Raw genomic sequence first — 20,995 nt, forward strand, 5'->3', positions numbered from 1 at the left:
TATTTCCTCTTCCCTCGCTATTCTGCCCGTGTTGCTGTTTTTACGCCAACCTCTATCCGTCCTTCAGTGCCGTGATAGACACTCCTCACACAGCCAATGTCTCCAAGGCGGACTCACATTTGTTTAATTGTGTTTGCTGGCTGGAAATAGCCTTGTCCCTCTTTGCTGGGGTCATAATTAGCCCATTTAATTTTTGGGGGGGCTCCTTGAAGCTGATTTGGAATAAAACTGTTCCATAAAAAAATATAATCGTGACACTTGAATGAATACTTTGAATGAACATAGTCTGTTTTTTTTAATGCACAAGATTAGACACATGCAATCCAGAAAATCATATGGAAATGTTACACTTAGGGGGAAAAAGTAAACAATAAATAAATTATAATAAATAAATTGACAATAAAAGCACAAACACTTAGGGGGGGAAAGTAAATAATAAATAAATTATAATAAATAAATTGACAATAAAAGCACAAATACTGCGTATTTCAGAAAACAACAGATGGAATGATACAGCACTCTACATGAAGCAATGAAGTCTGTAAATATTTAATTCTATTCAATAATAAAAAAAAATTGTTACAACTATAATGATGAAAATGGTAACATTAATGATGATTATAAAAATGGTCATAATAATAACAATAATAATGGTGATAATGATAATAACAATAATAATAATATTACAATGATGATAATAACAGGGGAAAACAAGACTGTGGCATTGAACATGATTATTTATAAGCTTTTGCTTCAGCCTACTCCTTTTGGGCTTGTGATCAGATAGTTGAATACAAATGTAAATAATGTAAAGTTATATTTTGATTGATGGTAAGAAATGCACTGTAATGTTTCATATATTTGCCCAAATAAAAAAAAAAGAACATTTGGTGACTTTTCCCTTCTTCTTCTTCTTCTTCTTCTTCTTCTTCTTCTTCTTCTTCTCTTCCCAGTGATCTGCTGTCTTCGGAGTACGTGGAGAAGCATTTGTCGGCCAAAGGCAGGACGGTCATCACCGCTGTAAGATTGTCCGCATCATCCACCATATTTTGTATTTCTATTTTAATAACTGACGGAGAGGAATCACATTAATTATTCAACAGATCTACATTACACGTTATTACATGTGATCGAGCGTATCTTGGGCTTCCGTTTTGTGGCTTATTCGAGTCACTGTGTTGCTTTCAGTGTCACAAAGTGATTATTAATAACTGGTGGGAAGAGCATTTGCATCAATCATGTAACACGTCCACATTGCGTGCACACGTGCGACTATATGATCGAGTCGTCCAATTGAATTTTATGACACAAAATGTGTGTTTTGTCATTAATTATTGGCGGGGAGGAGTGATCCAATTATTATTATGGTTATTATCCATAACTGCCAGAAGTGATGGCATTGTTTATATGACACGTATACATTGCCAGCGTACGGGCTGGTGTGTGAATGTTATACTGTGGGTTTTAATTTTGCAACTTATGTTGAGTCATCCTGTTTATAGTTATCGTCAGTAACCGGTGGGAGGAGCAATAGCAATATCTATATGACATATATCTACATTGCGCATGCCTGTGCCAGTATGTGATAATGCATACTGTGGACTTGAGTGTAATTTTGTGGCTTATTTGTATGACACAAAGCGGTGGTTATCATTAATAACCGGTGGGAGGAGTAATCGTATCGATTGTGACACGTCTACAACTGTGCAGGCATGTGTACTGTGTTGGCAAACTACCCCGGGCTTTGATTTTCCGGAATATCGGAGTCTTGCTGTCGTTATACTGTAAAAGTTGGCATTAATAACTGGCAGGAGGAGTAATTGTGTTATTTACATGACACGTCTGCATTGCCTGCGCATGTTGTAGTGTGTGATAGAGGCTACTGTGGATTTAATTTAGTGGCCTATTTCAAGTTGTCACGGTCATCGTGAATAACTGGCGGGAGGAGCGATTGCATTAATTATACGATACATCTACGTGAATACCGTACACGTACTGTGGACTTTAATTGTGTGCCTTATTTCAAGTCAAGTATTTATTTGTATCACACAAAGTGATTATCATTAATAACTGGTGGGAGGAGAGATCTCACCATGTCATTCTTGTACAATCATGCCCCGACCCCGCCTCTTTTTAAGTGTGCAGCCCAACTCCATTCACTCGCTACTGCGGTGGAATTGGAGTTGCTGTGTCACAAAGTGTTGAACTAACACCAGATTAAGAGTGATAATCCACTCCAATCGTAGGGAGTTTGGGAGAGCCCACCGAGGCGTTGTTACATCACATAAGTAGCCGTTTCATGATGGATTAGGATTGGCTCCTCTCAGCCGCAAAATGAGTATGATATTTGATATCGTCGAGGATGAACCTAATTGCGATGCTATTTTATACATTTTTAATTTAGAGTTCTGATCCCTCCCTGTCGAATATTTTATACTTTTTAAGGATTAACAGAACAAGGAAGGCCTTCAACAGAGCCGCCATCGTCAGTGTTTTATGTGTTTACCCTGCAGCAACACATCAAACTAATGAAAAGGGCAAATTTCTCATCACCTTTGTTGGTATTTGGTATCCTGTGTGAACCATAAAAGCACATTAGCGAGCAGTTCAAGTCAAGTTGTCAGGTGCACGTTGCCAGATTTGCTGGGATGTGACTGCTCGAACTTTGAGGAAAGATGCTGCTGGTGTGCATAAACGCTAAATACCAGATGTTCCGCTTTTTGATATTCAGCATTGAAATGTTTTTCCCAGCAAAGCACGTGCGTGCAAAGTCGTAAAACGCCAGGGCGTAGCAGCGCGTCGCTATGCGCAGCATCAGCGCAGCAATCGATCCTCCTGATAAAAGCCGAGTTTCCTCGGGGAGTCCAGCTTCCTGCTTAATGGCCCTTAGGCGGCGTGGAAGGGATTTTTAGACGTTGTGCACTTCAGTGGGACATAAATGTGTTGACGCTTGCAGAGATTGTAAATAAAGGGAGAGAAGCGTTGATGATGACGTGCTACAGTGTATCTTCTCATCAGGGGCGTCACTAGGTTCTGAGGACGGGGGGCGGAGAGGGGCTTAGCCCCCTGGAGATGCACAGGATATGAATGAATGTAGTAGACATTTAAAAAAAAAATCCAAAAAACAAATCAAAACAAGACAAGAACGGGAATATAACTTTCCCACTTTTGGACAGATTTAGTAGAGATACTCAATTGTTTTAGGCCACCATTAAATGTACACAAGTACACACAATCTACACAAACTCTGCAACCATTTTGTCCAGTGGACAGTGATCAATTAATAATAATATAATAACAATAATAAAATAAATAAATAAATTACAGTAAATAAAATATTAATAATAAATATATAATAATAATAAATTATAATAATTATTATTATTATATTATTAATTAGCCTATTATTATTACTATCATCATTATCCTTCTTCTGATTATTACTACTAGTATTAGCCTGCTTATTGACTTGCTCATTAGCCTACTTTTGCCCTAATTATATGAAATTTGTATATGACATTTTTGAAATTGTCAAAATATTATATTAAATTTTAGATTTTTTTGTAAAAAAAAAAAAATAAAATTATTTAGCGGGGCTTAAGAACATTTTAGACCATTTTAAAATAGGCCTAATGACGCCACTGCTTCTCACATTACCAGCATGTGTGTGTTTTCACAGGGAGGAGAACACTGCTACTATCAGGGGAAGGTGAGAGATGTTCCTCGCTCCTTTGCCGCCCTCTCTACCTGCCACGGACTGCAGTAAGTACATATAGTACCGTAATAAACGCTTCCGCTGCATGTGCACCCTTCACTTACATCTAGGACAGCTCTGCTTCGCTTTAACGTTCTAATCAGAGATGTGCAAGCTTCTTCCAGCCGGGGGCCACACAGTGAAAAATGAAGGATGGTTGCTTTCCTCATTTGAGCATTCCATTTCTGGTGTGTGTGTGTGTGAGTGATGGGAAGAAAAGCTCTGGCTGTTGGTTGGCTATATAAATCTCTATCCCCCAATATAAGACAAGGTATAATATTGAATCTTTTCTTTCTATCTTTATGTGGCCCCGCATTTGACACCTGCACTATGGGGGACATTGGAGCTGGTCCACACCAGGAAATGCGATGATGAGGGCGTTTCACCCTCTGTGTGTGTGTGTGTGTGTGTGTGTGTGTGTGACTGTACAGCGGCGTCAGACATTACAGTCAGAGTACTTCCCATAAGCTGCGTCATGTATTTACCATAATATACATCCTGCTGTCTTTGCGTGTGTGCGTGTGTGTGTGTGATAGACATACGGAAACTTAAACCTACACTGCAATAATAGCTCTTAACCGCAAACAGAGGGGATATTTTTGTCCGATTCTTCCGTCACGTTCACCGTCGGCTCGTGTTTCTTTTCAGTTGGACTGTTTAAAGGGGCCAGCCCACCCTGCTGGGATTGGTCACACGCTTTATGCACATGCTATACTGCTACACAGGCAACCACTTTTGTCCGATTCGTAACGTAAAATAAACACAATTATGACGGTGAGCTTCCTCGTCTGACTCTTCAACACGAAGAAAAGATGAAAAGATGTCTGACTTCAGCAACAGTTTGGCCCACAGTCCTTCTTATCGGCCCACAAAACGATCTTGTGTGACGAGCCGTTGACAGATAATTATTTTCTCTAGCTGGCCGGGAATCGGGAACACCAACCACTTCTGCCTGATGCTTGCCTCTTCAGGCACACCCCAAGAAACATTTCCCGGGAGCCATTGCTCGACGTGCTGGGCATGCCCATATAAGCAAGTCAGGGTTGCGTTGACGTCTTATTATTAGTGTTTATTATGCACCACAACTTCATTAAGATCATTTGGACACACCAAAAAAAAGACACAATTCTCCCAAATGTGACTTAACCCACTAATCATTTGTAGTCCTTATTGGTTGCCGTCATTAACAGAGACTAATTGCAAACATGTGCAGACTGTACCCCCCCCCCCCCCCCCCCCCCGCCCGGGCTTGGACACAGCCAATCTCTTAAAAGCTTCAGATAAAGTTAATTAACGGCCGTGGCGCGGTCACTTCAGGTGCGCCCACGCCGCCGCCAAAGACCTTCACCTAGCTGCTGAATGAGAAACTGATCTATGACTTATTAAGTGAAGTGCTCGGCGTTGCAGCGACGGCGTGCGCATGTCGTCTGTTTGAGGACACTGGAGCGTTTTACCCAATTTCACTTGCCTGGCAAAGCATCTCCGGGGAAGGAAACCTCCAAGGATGCGCAGCAGAAGATCTTTGACGTTTTTGCAGCTGAATGACTGCTCATAGTATGGATTGTTGACTCAAAACTATGGTGCGTTCAAGGACCACTGGGACAACAGTATGTTATTTTTTCCAATAAAACAGTACCTTTTATTTCCGGAATTGATACGCATTTTTATACAATTTAATGTCATTATTTACAAAACTATTTTAAAAAAACGTGTCTATTTTAGGGACCCCTGTGTTAAAGTACAGCGAGTGCTTCCGTAATATAGACTACGGGATATTAGACAGCCAAGCGCTCCTGTCATATAAAACATCTTTGATGTGAGTTTTTGCTGTTTGTGCTTAAAAAAAACAACAAAATGCTCCACTCATAGAGAATCTTGGACTAGCGTTTCTGCAGTACGGATCGGTCCTGTAAATTCCAGATAAACCAGAATTTGCCGAATGTTACCGTCCAGCCCATCCATCTATTTTTGATTCCAAAAAATCTCTAATTTGTGCAAATGTTGAAGTACGGTCCCCTTGTGTACTCATATTTAGTTTTAATAAATGACCTTGTACCAACCTGCAACATGTGGCGACTAACACTTTGACTTCCTTGTCTTGCAGTGGAATGTTCTTCGATGGCAATCACACTTACCTGATTGAGCCGGGAGGAGAAGGCGGGACTAACGATGTAAGTTTTTACACCCGTACCGCTGAATAATCTGCTCGTGGATGCCGCTACCAGCCGATAATGAACCTAAAAAAATGGGATTACAGGATTGAAAAAGGGGGTCAGCCATTGTCCTGAGAGGATGATGAGACAAAAATGTGTCTCTAACACACACACAAAGGTTTTCAACGTGCTCCGTTACAAAGCCTGCGGTAAAGAAGCCTTCAGCTAATTAGATAATAACGATTAAAGGCATTATGGTGGAAAGGAGAGAGGATGGACCTCAGATTGCCTCGTGACGCCCCGAGCTTGAGATATTGTGTGCATGCGTTGAGTCTCTGTCCTCTCTAATTAAAATAGCCGCAAGATGTGAGTCCGTTTCTACTGTTAATCAGCAAAAAGGGACAAGATAAGCGAGGTAATGGACTTTGGGGTGCGCTGGCTCCGTACTTGTTAGAGAGCTGTCAGCACTCCATTCCTATACGAGGCTCTCATACCGGAGCCAGAAACTGATGGAGGTGAGAGGATAAACGCTGCAAACGGGGAGTCCTTTCATGAAGGGCAAGCACAAATAAATGCAATCCTTTGATTGGTTGTCACAGAATTGTATTATGACGAGGCTGTGTTTTTTGTTTTTTGTTTTTTTTTGGCCTTGTCTCCTCACGCTTGACTCCTCTCCCGTGTTTTTTGGAGACGGTGAATTATTCAAAAGAGCAGAAAGACAGTTTAAATTAGCTGCTCCTCTTTAGACCTTCTAGATCCTTGCCGGCAAGAGCGGCTCAAAGATAAAAGATAGGCCGTATAAATTGAATAACAGTCGGATGATGATAACCATAGAACCAGAAATGAATGAAACCATTCATTCATTTTTTTTACCGCTTTTCCTCACAGTCACGGGGGTGCTGGAGCCTATCCCAGCTGTCACACAAAAAAATCTCACAGGTCACGGGACTTCAGCCCTGTGAGAATCCAAAAATATTGCCTCCAAGTTGGAAGTGTGATGGTAACCATAGAACTAGAAATGTGAAGAGACTCATTGGGGATGCTGGAGCCTATCCCAGCTGTCTTCGGGCGAGAGGCGGGGTACACCCTGGACTGGTGGCCAGCCAATCACAGGGCGCATATAGACAAACAACCATTCACACTCACATTCATACCTATGGACAATTAGGATTAACCTAGCATGTTTTTGGAATGTAGGAGGAAACCGGAGTACCTGGAGAAAACCCACTCATGCACGGGGAGAACATGCAAACTCCACACAGAGATGGCCGAGGGTGGAATTGAACCCTGGTCTCATAGCTGTGAGGTCTGCGCGCTAACCACACGACCACCGTGCAGCCCCTGAATGAAACCAATACAATCAAAATAAGTAGTTGCTAACAAGAATAGCATAAACACTAGCTGATTTGTCCGCAAATGGAAAAAGGGTGATGATAACCACAGACCCAGAAACTGAACTTTCTGTGTCATCCAAAATACCGGTCCAGTCCAGTCTAATATCAGCAAAATGATGAACTAAAGAAGTACTAGCACAGAAACGAACAAACAACAACATGGACTCTCAGGCATGCAATGTTCTCATGTGGATTAAAAATCACGTAATCAAGCAAAAATCACCACAGGAGGAGGAGGCGTGTGTTGAGATGGAGTCGGCATGACTCCTGACGGCCATATGGTAAATCCATCTGCCCCTTTCTTTGAGGACGCGGTAAAGCCGTGACGTGAGCAGAGCGCATCCTCCATCAGCAAACGTTGAAACGTAACGTACGGGATTTTCCAGGTGCTACTGTTGAGTCGGCATCTTTTGTCAACCATAAAAGCACACGAGTGAGCAGTTCAAGTCAAGTTGCAGCAGGTGCACGTTGCCAGGTTTGCTCGGATGTGACTGCTCGCACTTTGTGGAAAGATGCTGCGGTAAAATACCATATGTTCTGGTTTTTGGTGGTGTTTTTGTTTTTTTAAACAACCTAGACCTGCTCCTCTGAGAATATTTCACCCAAAAAAAATCAATTAAAGTTGCTCGTTAAGGGTGACATTGCTGACAGGAAACTGGAAAAAAACATTTTAATAAAAACTAATTCAAACATCGCTTTTCAGTAGCAGTTTAGGTTCTTACCTGGCAACTGTCAAGAATAAAAACAACCACCCACTGTATAATTAAACTAAAATAAAGTAAAACTAGCAGTCAACAGGATGTTGCGATACTGTCACCTAGTGGCATTTGAATGGTGATAGCTGAGCTTGCCTATGTCTGTACGCTTATTTAGTTACGTTTTTAATATTCTTAAATCTTAAAGCCACTGCAAGATGTAATTAAATAAAACTAAAATAAACAAATAAAAATAAAACACAGATATTTGTGGGGGAAAGAAATGAAAAAATATCCATTTCAAATATCATTCTTATACTGACTGGTATGTCACTGGTATGTCGATATTTGAATAGATACGCCCACCCGTACTTTGTCAACTGGTCAAGGCAGATGGCCGCCCCACACTGACTTACTTGACATGTTTCAGTCACCAAAGAGGGTTTTCTTTGTCCGGAATAGATTTTTTTTTTTTTTTTAGTAACCTTCAGCTAAGATGAGAGGTGTGCTGGTTTTTGGGGATGGAGGAGGCTGGGGGAGGTAGCTGGGCCTGGGGGGTTGGGGAGCTTCCATGTGGTGGTGCCATGGTGGATTTTTGTGGGGGTGATGATTAGTGGCAGGTTGTGACTGACTGGGGGGGGGGGCTGCCAAGATGTTTTTTTTTTTTTTTAGCTTATGGAATAAGAGTGTTCAGTGGGGTTGGGGGTTGGGGGTCCCGGGGTACCACCAGTTCATTCACACATACAGAACCAGAGCTTGTTACACCTCATTGCATTATATTCATCAGCCAGTCATCCAAGGAGGTGTCGTGTCCCGTGGCAACGCAAGCCCCGCCCCCTTGTCTTTGTAGCCCAACATATGAAAGCCATCTGTGTTTAGGGCCTTAATCTCCATCCTCTACACACGCCCTGCGGCGTCTGAAGGCCGTTGGGGGAACAAAGACGACAACGCTGGTCAGTCAGCAGTAATGTTAAATAACGCGTGGCCTGCACTTCTCTAATGAAGCTCTTAATAATCACCAGCCGCTGAAGTCAGCAAACTTTTTTTTTTTTATTTAAAAAGTGATCATAAACGAAGCAGACTGCGGCGCTTTATGCTGCTGGCTGTTCGTTTGAGATTCTCGCTTTAAAGATGAGACTAGTAAACACCAGGGAGATCAACGTCTTGACGTTCACCCCCACCCCTCGAGACTGCTGTGCTGTGATCATATAAATATTTATTAACATCGTTTTAGAAGATCAGACCAGACGTCAGGGAGTTATTGTCTCGTCTGCTTGCGTGTTCGTACCTTCGTGAAGCGCACACAAAAAGCAATCTGACCCAAATGAACTGGTGTGTTTGGAAGAGCTGATGTTATAGTCGCTCTAGCATCAGCACACAATGCAAATAGCATTGTATTTCATTGTATTTCAATACAGTGCAATAGGTTGTATGGTAATGCTAATGGTTTTATTTCATTTCAACATGCATCAGATTACAATTGAGTGCATCCCATAATCAGTTCCCAGTTCCACATATCCAAAAGGAGTTGGAAGAAGCAAAGCTTATTAAATCCTACCCCTCCATCTGGTACTTTTACAATCACTAACTGTTACATTTGTTCACTTCCTGCTTTCATAATACAGTTTAAGGTTTTTTTCTTTCTTTTTTTTTATTTTTATAATGCACCTCGTACCAAAGTACGAGGTGATATGACCATACAATGACATAATGTGTACCATAGTAAGTGTCAATATAGTGATATATATAGCACATCATGACTGGTTCGAGACTTGAATTGGCTCATCGTTGTGCATTGTTTGATTTCCTTACTCAATCCATTCCATAGTTTGATTCCACATACTGAAATGCTACGGCTTTTTTAACGTAGTCCTAGCATAGAAGTGTTTCAAATGTACTTCTTCCCTGAGATCATATTTCTCCTCTCTTGTAGAGAAGTACTAGATGACATTTTTAGCTAATTGGTTGTTTTTAGCCTTATGCATTATTTTAGCTGTTTGAAAATTAACTATATTTGTATGACATTAATAAGCACCTAACAGAAATGTGATCGTGTGTGCTAAATGAAGGAAGAAATTACACAAAAATCACATTTTGTTTTTAATGGGGGGAAAAAACGTGTACAAAAACTACTTTCTTTCATTGACCTCAATATAACAAAATAAAGTGTCCGATAAATCCTAGTGTGTTCTTAAATAAAACAACTAAATTGGAATGTTCATTAAGTGATGCAAATACTTATTCTAGTACATGTATCATCATTTGACCCGCGTGACCAGTGTATCACATTACAGTAACAACAAACTACAACGTTTTACAGTGTGAAGTGGCACTGTTGCTCACATTAGTACTTCATATTAGTGCATTAATAACAGCTGCTCACATGATCAACAATACGTTACACCAAAGTAGCAGGCACCTCCACGAAATCTTTACATGGCATCATCGCATACTTCATGTGGTGAGAAGTAATTTGCAGTTATTTGGCATCCAGTGTCCAGGCTTCCAATGGATGAATATTTGCTACTTATTAGGCACCAAACAGTGAAAAGACCAGTTAGTAGGACATATTTTAGTGGTTTTGTTTTTTGTTTTGAACATACAAACACTCCATTTGCACCAACAGCGTGACTCTTTGTTCTTCGGTAAATGTCATCCTTCATTAAACACTTGGAGTATCTCGACAGGTGCTCGCTTCTATGATCAGCAATTTCATCAGCCTCTGAAGAGGATCATTAACTCGCGCCTCGTTTTTTTTTTTGTTACTGCGTCACCACAGGAATGTCAATCTCGATGGCTGACGTGCGTGAGCGGCTGGAGTAGCGGTGGCCGACGTAGCTGTGTGCGTAGGTCTGGGAGGGCGCGTAGGTCTGGGAGGGCGCGTAGGTCTGAGAGGGTGCGTAGGTCTGGCTGGGTGCGTAGGTCTGGCTGGGTGCGTAGGTCTGAGAGGGCGCGTAGCTCTGAGAGGGCGCGTAGCTGTATGCCTGCCCGCCTCCCGCCTCTGAGCCGTACCCATCTGGAGCAGAAATCTGAGACATGTACACTTGTGGCGGTGCGGGGGCGGCCACACTTTGCACATATCCCTGCGCCGGAACATATGTCTGTGTGTCGATCACCGTGGGAGGGTAGGCCTGAGGCGGCGGCATGGGCTGAGGGCCGTAAAGCGGCGACGGGGGGAATCCGTTAGCGGTGAGCGGCTGAGTAGACGCGGAGGTGGACATGGAGGGAAGGGGCAACCAGAATGGCGAAGGCAGCCTTTTGCACATGCAGTACCACATAAACATGAGCAGGGCGGCTAACATCAGCCCCCCGGAGCAGCCGATGGACACGTACACGGCAAAGCCGTCAGAGAAAATGTTGTCATATCTTTTGTTGAGCTCCTTAGTGCGGAACAGGAACCACACGGAGGGCGCGATGGCGATGGCGCCGCCCAGGAAGAGAAACATCCCTGCCACCAGGTGACATCCCGCGCTGTTCACCAGGAAGCGGATGCTTTTAATATCCGGTTCGGGCTTGTCTGAGCAGCAGCAGGTTTTACACATTCCGGCCATGCACAGCAGCAAGGCCATCGAGCCGAAACCTAAACCTGCAGGCAAGCAGAACTGCAGGAGCCTCAGGTCCAGCTGGTCCACTTTGGAGTACCACTGGAAATATGAAGCAAGAGATGTTCTGTTTTAGAACGCAGTAAAGACAAATACTGCAGCAGGTTCCTACCCAGGAAAAATGAGCTACTGTTGCAAGGTGTCAGTACGCCAGAAACGTAGTTCTTTGGCGTAAAAATGTTAACAGTTAGCTTGGTTAATATGCAGGTCACATTATGTTATTACATTATTACTTCACCGCCGTACCTCTGAGTCATAGAAGTAGCATCCCGAATAGCCATCTTGTTTGACGCATTTCGCCCACAGCCCATCGTAAACGCTGATGTTCTTGGCATTGCGATTGAAGGTGACCAGTCTGGTCACGCGCCACTGAGGGATTAGGGCTGCTACTGTCATACCGGCCACAGACACGAAGGCTATGAAGAAGGCAAAGGCGTTGGTGGCGTGGATGTCCCGGCAAGACATGGTGGTTTTTTGTCGTTGTTGCTGAGCGGAGCTGTAAATCACAAGGGGGGGAGATAAAATACCTAAAAGAGGTAGAGAAGAAACCAGACAAATGTTATTAGAAAAGTATCATTTTGGATCGAGAAGATCACCTGATCTAGTGATAGTGAAGTAAGGCCCACCCCCCTTTCTAGTTCTATTCACTATAGTGTGGTTGACCTAATATGAGCTGTCCCTTAGACAATGCTCTCATTTCATTTGCAAACAGACTCTGTGGTGGAGTCCACTTGGGAGGGGGGGCACGCCAGGACTAGATAAGTGAACAATAGAATTACACAAAAAATACAACTAAATATTTGTTTGCTCTTTATCTCAGGCATTAAAAAAAACATTTTTTGCAATATGTCCTAATCACATGTGGTTTTATTTTTACGATTCCTATGTAAACGTGAATGCAATAAAATCGATTGTTTATTATAAAAAAATACCTTAAGTTCAATAACAATGACGTCATATCCTGTCAGTTACTACTGCATCGTAATCAGCCAATCAACACACCTGCCAGCCAGGTAGCCTCGCCAGCAACCTGCGGCGTTAAGTTTGCTGAGTAAGTAAGCAGGCAAATAATCCAAATTAACTACATTTGACTTTGTCATAATTTGAATGTGTCATAAAAACCCGCGGCGTGCCACGGGAAGCACTCGTTATAAAGGTAGTTTCAATATTAAAAGTCAGCTTTGCTATCCCGACTGTAACGGCTAGCGGCTAAAGCGTTAGCATTTCACAGCCACCTGTTGAGTCTTTCTTCGTGTGCGGCCAAAATACGGTTTAAAATCGGAAAACTAGACACACCAGACCAACTCGTATCGTACCTTATTTTTCCAGCAACTCAATGGTGTTCATAGTGAAATGTTGTGGCGTTTGGCGTGTGTCTTTTTCAAGTGTAAAACAAAAGCAAACGAGTAGCGTTAAGGTACAGGAGCTAGCTAGCTAGTCAACAGGATGTAGCATCAGGGAGGAAAGGGAGGGCTTTCCCCACAGCGCAGTCTCGCAGGTTTGCTTACTTGAACAAACGTGTACACAATATGGAGGCTTATTTGACGTAATAATGGTGTATATAATGTATTTCGGTTCCCCTCCCGTCTCAGTGATGGCGTTGTCGCGTCCCCTCAATAAGGACAGTGTATTTCAGGTTTTTCCAAAAGGTTGGTCAAGAGTTGCTGGTCGCTTGTATTCCATACCTTGCTACTATATTAGACCTTCCATAGCAAATTATGCACAATTATGCAAATTACAGCGAACCTGGCAATGAATGATGTTTGCTTGCAGGACGTTTTCAATATTTAGATTATAACTTTATCAAAAACATCTGCACCAGTGGTGCCCAAAGTGCATATACTAAAAATAAAATACAAGTTAGCTTTGTCACCCATAACACAAAGCTAGGATTTGTTTATAAAACTACAATAGAATATTTCTACCATCTTCATTGTACAAAATAGTAATGGTAATGGTTTTATTTCATTTGAACATGCATCAGATTACAATTGAGTGCATCCCATAATCAGTTCCCAGTTCCACATGTCCAAAAGGAGTAGGAAGAAGCAAAGCTTATTAAATCCTACCCCTCCATCTGGTACTTTTACAATCACTAACTGTTACATTTGTTCACTTCCTGCTTTCCATAATACAGTTGGTATTTTTTTTGTTTGTTTTGTTTTTTAAATAATGTACCTCGTACTGAAGTACGAGGTGATATGAGCAAATAGTGGTAATTTGTTTGAAATTTTTGCAATTGTATAGTATGCTTCACGTCCGTATTTTGGTGGAATTTGTCGAGAGAGTGTGTGTGTGTGTGTGTGTGTGTGTGTGCAAGCACTGGTAGTCAATAAAAACAATTTATTCGGGGACTCTAAGCAACACAGACTTGGGATTAATTGATCTACAACATTCTCCTTTTATCAGGCACATGGTTGACTCCATTTAAAGTTGTTAAAATTGATTCAAGTCCTATAAAAACAGTGAGTAGCCAATAAATGTTAACATTCACTTGCCTTTTCTAGCCGGTTCCTCCGTATGGTTGAAAGTTTTCCTGCAATTGCAGCCATAATTGCTTTTTTTTTGTCCTTCAGGAGGATGACGGCGTTCACATGATATACAAATCTGGAGGAGGACCAGATGGACTTCTTCATGATCTCGCTGGTGAGCCCGAGTATGGAAATGGGATCAAGACAGTATTTTGGTTGAGTGCTGATGGGACTCGCTTCTTTTAGGTGATCTTCCAGAGCCACCTTTTCCCAGTCCTCCCTTTCCTGGATCAAGAGGTGTTCACAGGAGAAAAAAGAGACAGGTGTGTATATATAAGCATTGTGTTATGTGTCTGTGTCCCACTTGTATGTGTTTTGGTATTTGTTCGCAAAGCTAAAAGGCAAGTTTTCTCCCACTCACACAGCTCTCCACATCCTCCCAGCTCTTCCTTTCCATGAAATATTAACCTCCTGCGTCGTCTTTTCTCACATATCCGAGTTGCTCTCACATGTTTTTGGGAAACTAAACTTTGTGTATTTGGATGTTTGGGTTCTGTTTTTGGTATCATCTTGTTAAGAGTTGATAATATTGATAAAAGTCTGATTTTGTTTGCCTTCCAGGCTCCACATATGTCACGAAGCGTTGAAGATGAGACTAAATACATCGAGCTGATGGTGATCAATGACCATTTAATGGTACGTTACACTTATTTATTGATATTTATTGTTTTCATTTCGGATCCCCATATGACTTTGCATTAAAAACAGTGTAATATATGAAGTGTAATGGTTTTATTTATAGTACTGGAACAATTATGAGAGCAGAGTAGTAAAAGTATAACAAAGGTGTTTTGTGGGTGTGTGAGACAACATGTACTTTATGGTATGATAACATTATAGAACAATTTGTGGCTACTTTGCTGCCTTATATGTTTAGTTAAGTCACAACATAGGCAACTGGAGCTAATGTAATGATCAGTGTGTAAATATTATGTTTCAATGTTATATGATATTTTCCACTTACGTATGTGTTTATTCCCTTCTGTGTTTCATTCCAGTACAAGAAGCATCGCCTCTGCGTCGGCCACACCAATAACTATGCTAAGTCAGTGGTCAATATGGCTGACATGGTAAGAATTGTATTGATCCTCCTCTCGGAAAACTCGCCACAAGCACTTCCTGGTATCGGCGCTGATTTGTCATTTTAACCAAGCTGGCTCTCCACCCTAAACAGCCATTAAGCAGCCACTCGTGAGTGTTCAGTTCGAGGACCGGGAGCGTAGCAGCATATCAAACTCGCTGTCATCACGGTTATGCCTGATCGTGCCTTTCTGTGCTTCGCTATTGAAATGCGACCGGACCTTGCAGGGTCACGACTGTAAGGTGATCAGCTGGAGAAGCTCCGGAGAAAGGTCGTGCTTTTTTGTCACGGCCTTGAAAAAGATCACATGATTGCAGACTGTCTGCGGAAAGTCGCCATTGATTTCCATGTGCGAGTAGAATTTCCTTTTTGCACAACGAGGCCATTTGCAGCACTTTATGTCGTAGGTTGCATCAGGAACAACCTAAATCCCTCTCAGAGGCCCCCCGAGTCCTGTATTGGAAGCGTGTTCAAAATCTAGCCTCAGTACTGGAATTTAAACTTTTAGTAAGTTTTACCTGGATCACATATAAACTGTAACTCTGCACTAGTCCGACGTAAAAGAGTTAGATTACTCATTACTAGAGTAACCGGTACCTAATGAAGTATCACGGGTCATGACTCCATGGAAGCGTGGTTTGGTGCTGATAAACAGGCTCCAGGGACTCATAAAACTGGTATAAAATAGATTGTTGAGGACCCTTTCATCATTTAATTTTGAATTTTTTCCAGATTTTCAAGGAGCAGCTGAATACGCGCATTGTGCTGGTTGCCATGGAGACATGGTCCGCAGACAACAAATTCAACATCGACGACGACCCCATGGTGACCCTGAGGGAGTTCATGAAGTACCGAAAGGACTTCATCACGGAGCGATGCGACTCCGTGCACCTCTTCTCGTGAGTTGAAATTAAAACGGTCATGACGGGATTACAGTGGAGGCTGCCAGCTTTAATGTAGGTGTGTCGACAAAATATACCTTTTGGGAATTACACACATTTTATGTGGAGGACAGTCCTGGACCGCCGTGTTCTTCGTAGTACACAGCTAAAAAGTGGCCACCCGTCGACGCACACAATGTCTTGCTTTTGTCGACAGCAAAGAAAATACGCAAGGCTAGTTTATGTTGTTAACCGCTTATGTCGACGTGAGTCGGCCAGCCTGCGGGGGTGTCGACTTGAAGGGTTCCGCTGCAGCATCCATTTCCAGCAGCTATACGTTGCTGACTCTTTACCGTTTGGTTTCTTCTCCCCAGAGGGAATCGCTTTCACAGCAGCTGGGGGGGCGCTTCCTACATGGGGGGAGTGTGCTCCCTCTCTAAAGGGGGAGGAGTCAATGAGGTAAAACTTTGGGATGTTAATTTGTCGATGATAATAGCCCACCCAGAGCCCTCTCTTTTGTCTTATGTTTATCTTCTAGACTTATTTGGATTATGTCCTTTTGTCTTTCTCCTCCAGTATGGAAAAACGGATGAGATGGCCATAACTCTGGCTCAGTCCCTGGGGCAGAACATCGGCATCTTCTCCGACAAGAAGAGGATCCTTAATGGTACGTTTGTGTAACCCGCGTGTTTTGCAAACATTTACAATAAATACCCGTAAAAGCTGTACTTTTTGTCTTCCAGGAGAGTGCAAATGTGACGATCGCTGGTCGGGCTGCATCATGGATGATGTTGGGTAAGTTACACTACAGCAATGTATAATAAGCATTTGGGGGCCCAAGGTAAACCTAGGCATTGGGGCCCTGGGGGGTTTTTCCGGGTACTCCGGTTACCTCCCACATTCCAAAAACATGCTAGGTTCATTGGCGAAGCCAAATTGTGAACGGTTGTTTGTCTATATGTGCCCTGCCATTGGCTGGCGACCAGTCCCCGCCTCTCGCCCAAAGTCAGCTGGGATAGGCTCCAGCATACCCGCGACCCTGGTGAGGATGAGCGGCATAGAAAAGGCTTTTACTGTCATCGATAAGAACATGAATCGACATTTAACATACCGTACTTTACCGCTTCGGCACTCACGTTTTTGTGATAAAAAGCGTCACTCTCAGCGTCATCGACTGCGTTCTCCTCGGCACTGTCATCGTGTCTGCGTTTGTTGTGACTGTGAAAAAGGTCGACGCCTTCTGTAGTTTTCATCAAAACTTGTGTCGTTTTAAATATGTGACTTAAAATTGAAATTTTAAATTGAAGGAAAAACAGTCAGTTTTTATGAGACGTTTGGGTGCCCCTGGAAATCACGCGTCCCCGGCCAATAGCCTGTGTTTGCTTCATGGTAAGCCCGCCCCTGATAACATTAAAACCTCAGTTGTGGGCTCTTTACACTTGATTGCACAATACACCGCTGCAGTTGAAGAAGTCACCAGTAGGTGTCACCCCAGGCCCCTTTTCTAAACCGTGCTAGTGATTGGTACTTTGGTACCCCTTTGGACGCTTGATGACGCACTGTTTTGTGTTCTGTTCATGATGCTAGCACACATCCACTTTCCCTCTGCATCACTGTGATATGTGTTGTGCATTTGTGCAATTACCCCCCCTTCCCCCCCTCTTAAATACTTCTTGCATTCCCCCGTCTATCCCAAATGGGACAGCAGGTGAGCAGAAGCCTGGCTGGAACGTTGCTTGCGCTCCGTTTGGGAGAACGGTTGTAAGCCATCACAACCTTTCTCGCCGCAGTTCGACAGCCCGCTGCAAATGTCTGTGTGTCGTTCAAATGATGTGAACTAAATGCAGTTTGATGGCCCTTCAAGGTTTTCCTCCGCTCGGGCTGTATTTGTCATCATCATGTTGAACATCAGCGCTCCGTCTGTGTTGTTTGTTCAAGTTTACGCTCAGCTGACACTTCATTAGGCGCACCTTATCTCCAATCTACTGAGATCCAGTGCAACAATACTGCCTTTACAAAGGTAATATTTAGTTTCCTGACGTTTTACGCCTACATTGCTTCAAACTGCAGCCTCAGTAGTAAACAAACAAGTGAGTATTATTAGCTTTGGAAAGGCGGTTCTTTTGTGTTGGATGTCAACAGACTGAGTAGGTGTAATTAACAGGGTTTTTGTTTATTTTTTTGGCTCATTTATTTATTTTAGAAGATAGCTTCACTTGTCCCATTGGACGCCTCATCACTTCCCATCACTGTCTCGTCCATGTGTAATCGATTGATACTGTCTGCAATGTCAGTCTCATGGTAAATGAACGCCTATCCCTTTAACCGTGTGGTACGCTACTCCCCCGCCCGATTGGGCTCCAGTAGTACTCCCCCGCCTTCTGTCTTAATATGGCAGGAGGTCACGTGACAGAGGACCAGCACCTCCGCGCTCTGTCGCCTGTCTTCTGGTTGCTCTCTCGCTCTCTATCTCTATCGCAAATCAACGCCATTATGGTATTTCAGACATTTGTATTCAATGTTCAGCCACAGCCATGTCCATTGACGCCAGCTTCTTGCATGTTTGAACGTTATATTTTCACAGGCTTATCTAATGTATGGAATCATAGCTGGTACAAGACGGTGGAGGTAGCTGGGGGCAAAGGGAAGATTATTTATTATTATTATTATTATTATTATTATTATTATTCCTTTGTCACTTTCCTTCCAACATGCCTTACAAAGTTTACGTCTGCACAGTTCAACAAAGTCCGAACAGGAGTAGGAAGAAGCACAGTTGATTTAGTTCTACTTAAATTCAATGTGCAAGATGTTGGGTGAATGGGGTCAGATGTTACATGCTTATTGTTCGATATTAACCACATTTTTAGACTTGTATGCCTTTTTGTATTTAAAACCTTTTAAAAAAAAATATCTCATGCAGCAGTCTTTTAGCACACCATGGAAGTAGCTGTAGCGCTCAATCAGCCTCAATCTGGCAGAGCTCCCATGACAGTAGAAAGGGAATAGAATAATAGAAGTCCGCCTGCATCCATCCATCAACAACTAAGCATTTGCTTTTATTCAATATAAGAGCGACAGGTCCAATCACTCACTAAGAGCTCGCTAAGGGCTCATGACTTGGAGGTGGATGCCGCAACTGTTCAAATTTGGATCCTCCACCACGTCCGTTACCATTCATTACCCAAAACCTCACAATTGTAGGTGTACTCTAAGTCCAGGTTGTGGTGCGGATCCCCTCAACCGTGAGTATTCCTGCACATTCGTGCCTAGTTGTTACGGTGCATCTGGCAGGTAATGATGAACTGGATGTTTTCCCATCCTGCAGAGTGTTTCAAGTGTTGTCTGCCTGTTGCCGTGGTAACCGCATGACCCCTAGTATGCTGTGGTTGTACTGAACAGCTTCTACCTGCCCAAGAAGTTCTCTGACTGCAACGTGGAGGAATACTACAACTTCCTAAACAGCGGGGGAGGAGCCTGTTTGTTCAACAAACCCATGAAGGTATGTCTTCAGTGGCAAACGCCATATACCATATCATTATCCCTATTTTGTTTGTAGTGATTATTAAAGTGCTATCATATTTGAAAATACTTTTAAAATTTGTATTTAATCATATTCATATTTAACCGTTGAGCTTCTTTCCACAAATTATTCCCATGATGCTTAGCGTGCCGTACCAGGAACTAGGCCCAACTTAGACTTGACGACATGTTTTAATAGTCACATGCAGCCATCACATTCTGATCCTACAAATCTTAAGTAACTTTGATCAAACGTGTAATTACTGCAATTTCTGCTTTGACATTAACCACACTGGCAGCTTTCAATCTCCGACAGTAAATCCACTCACACGCCATGTGATGCAGGTCGGACTGGAAGGTTTGCAATGTGCATAAAGCACGTAATGTTCACCTCCGTGTTACATGTATTATCATTCACAGTAGCCATGCTATAGTTCACAATCTGATAAACTTCTGGCTGCTCTGTTTCCTCAAGACAGATATCTCCTCTTAGAGATATTTAAGCCTTGATGGCGCTATCTGCTGTTTTTCTTCCAGCTGCTGGACCCTCCTGAATGTGGGAATGGTTTTGTGGAGCCAGGGGAGGAGTGTGACTGCGGCAGCCCGCTGGTAAGTTGCTATTTTTGCCCAGGTAGACTTCTGATGAAATGTAAATCATTGTGATGTCGTCACAGGAGTGCGCCAAAGAGGGGGAGAACTGCTGTAAAAAGTGCACCCTAACTCAAGGCTCCAAATGTAGCGATGGGCTGTGCTGCAATAACTGCCAGGTAACAAAGATACGCGCTATGCCCGTCTTTCTCACACCTTGGCGCCATATTGGTGGAGATGCTTACACACGGTGTTTACCAAGGGAGCCCTTATGCCTTAAGTAAGTCCTCTTCCTGTTCTTCCCGCGTTCCCTCAGATGGAATTCATGGGCGTCGTGTGCCGGGATGCAGTGAACGACTGCGACATCCCCGAAAACTGCACAGGAAACTCCAGCCAGGTGAGCATCATTGCCGCTCAGCGGAGCATCCAAACCGTTTGAACAAAGCTCTCACGCTCGTCTTGCTTTGTCAGTGTCCACCAAACGTGCATAAGATGGATGGCTACACGTGTGAAAAGGACCAGGTGAGACAGCACAATATGAAAACTTATATTATTATAATATTTGCTTGTTCCTGACTCCGACTGTTCTCGGTGTCTGCAGGGCCGCTGCTTTAACGGGAGATGCAAAACCAAAGACAAGCAGTGCAAGTACATTTGGGGAGAGAGTAAGTCCGACGCGTACACGCATCGTGGAATATCTCTATGTCCATTCACATTTGTACGGCCATTTGCATACACACATCATGTCAACATTGCTCACCCATTGACATTTAACCATCTATATGCACACATGA

The 20,995-nt window shown here is 42.9% G+C and overlaps 2 protein-coding genes across 12 annotated transcripts in view; one reads left to right on the forward strand and one right to left on the reverse strand.

Moving 5' to 3' along the window:
• The window catches only part of adam22 (ADAM metallopeptidase domain 22), a 45,592-nt gene that overhangs the window by 16,260 nt on the left and 8,337 nt on the right, over positions 1-20,995 (forward strand). For all 10 annotated transcript variants that reach the window (XM_078797851.1, XM_078797854.1, XM_058084111.2 and 7 more), the window contains exons 5-21: positions 954-1,020; positions 3,680-3,762; positions 5,859-5,925; positions 14,175-14,244; positions 14,316-14,392; positions 14,691-14,765; positions 15,128-15,199; positions 15,943-16,109; positions 16,466-16,550; positions 16,668-16,758; positions 16,835-16,886; positions 19,494-19,593; positions 20,151-20,222; positions 20,288-20,380; positions 20,518-20,598; positions 20,673-20,723; positions 20,803-20,866. In XM_078797851.1, the coding sequence (XP_078653977.1) occupies positions 954-1,020; positions 3,680-3,762; positions 5,859-5,925; positions 14,175-14,244; positions 14,316-14,392; positions 14,691-14,765; positions 15,128-15,199; positions 15,943-16,109; positions 16,466-16,550; positions 16,668-16,758; positions 16,835-16,886; positions 19,494-19,593; positions 20,151-20,222; positions 20,288-20,380; positions 20,518-20,598; positions 20,673-20,723; positions 20,803-20,866 (1,367 nt within the window). The remainder of the gene's footprint in view (positions 1-953; positions 1,021-3,679; positions 3,763-5,858; positions 5,926-14,174; positions 14,245-14,315; positions 14,393-14,690; positions 14,766-15,127; positions 15,200-15,942; positions 16,110-16,465; positions 16,551-16,667; positions 16,759-16,834; positions 16,887-19,493; positions 19,594-20,150; positions 20,223-20,287; positions 20,381-20,517; positions 20,599-20,672; positions 20,724-20,802; positions 20,867-20,995) is intronic.
• On the reverse strand, positions 9,947-13,070 carry cldn12 (claudin 12). Of its 2 annotated transcripts, XM_078797859.1 has the most exons (4): positions 12,915-13,070; positions 11,845-12,125; positions 10,937-11,640; positions 9,947-10,864 (listed from the first exon to the last, which is right to left on the reverse strand). In XM_078797859.1, exons 2-4 carry the CDS (start codon positions 12,061-12,063, stop codon positions 10,759-10,761), a joined length of 1,029 nt encoding a protein of 342 aa, XP_078653985.1. In that variant the 5' UTR covers positions 12,064-12,125; positions 12,915-13,070; the 3' UTR covers positions 9,947-10,758. The 2 variants fall into 2 exon arrangements, with proteins under 2 accessions (XP_078653985.1, XP_057940109.2); XM_058084126.2 differs by having other exon boundaries at positions 9,947-11,640.

This window comes from Doryrhamphus excisus, linkage group LG17, assembly GCF_037039965.1.
Source record: "Doryrhamphus excisus strain RoL-2023G ecotype Guam linkage group LG17, RoL_Dexc_Guam_v1.1, whole genome shotgun sequence".
NCBI lineage: Eukaryota > Metazoa > Chordata > Actinopteri > Syngnathiformes > Syngnathidae > Doryrhamphus > Doryrhamphus excisus.

Coding starts and splice junctions, on each gene's coding strand:
- cldn12 (XM_058084126.2), bottom strand. CDS start 12,063: ATGTCTTGCCGGGACATCCACGCCACCAACGCCTTTGCCTTCTTCATA. Junction 11,641..11,844: donor GCTACTTCTATGACTCAGAG/GTACGGCGGTGA, acceptor TCATATTTCCAG/TGGTACTCCAAAGTGGACCA.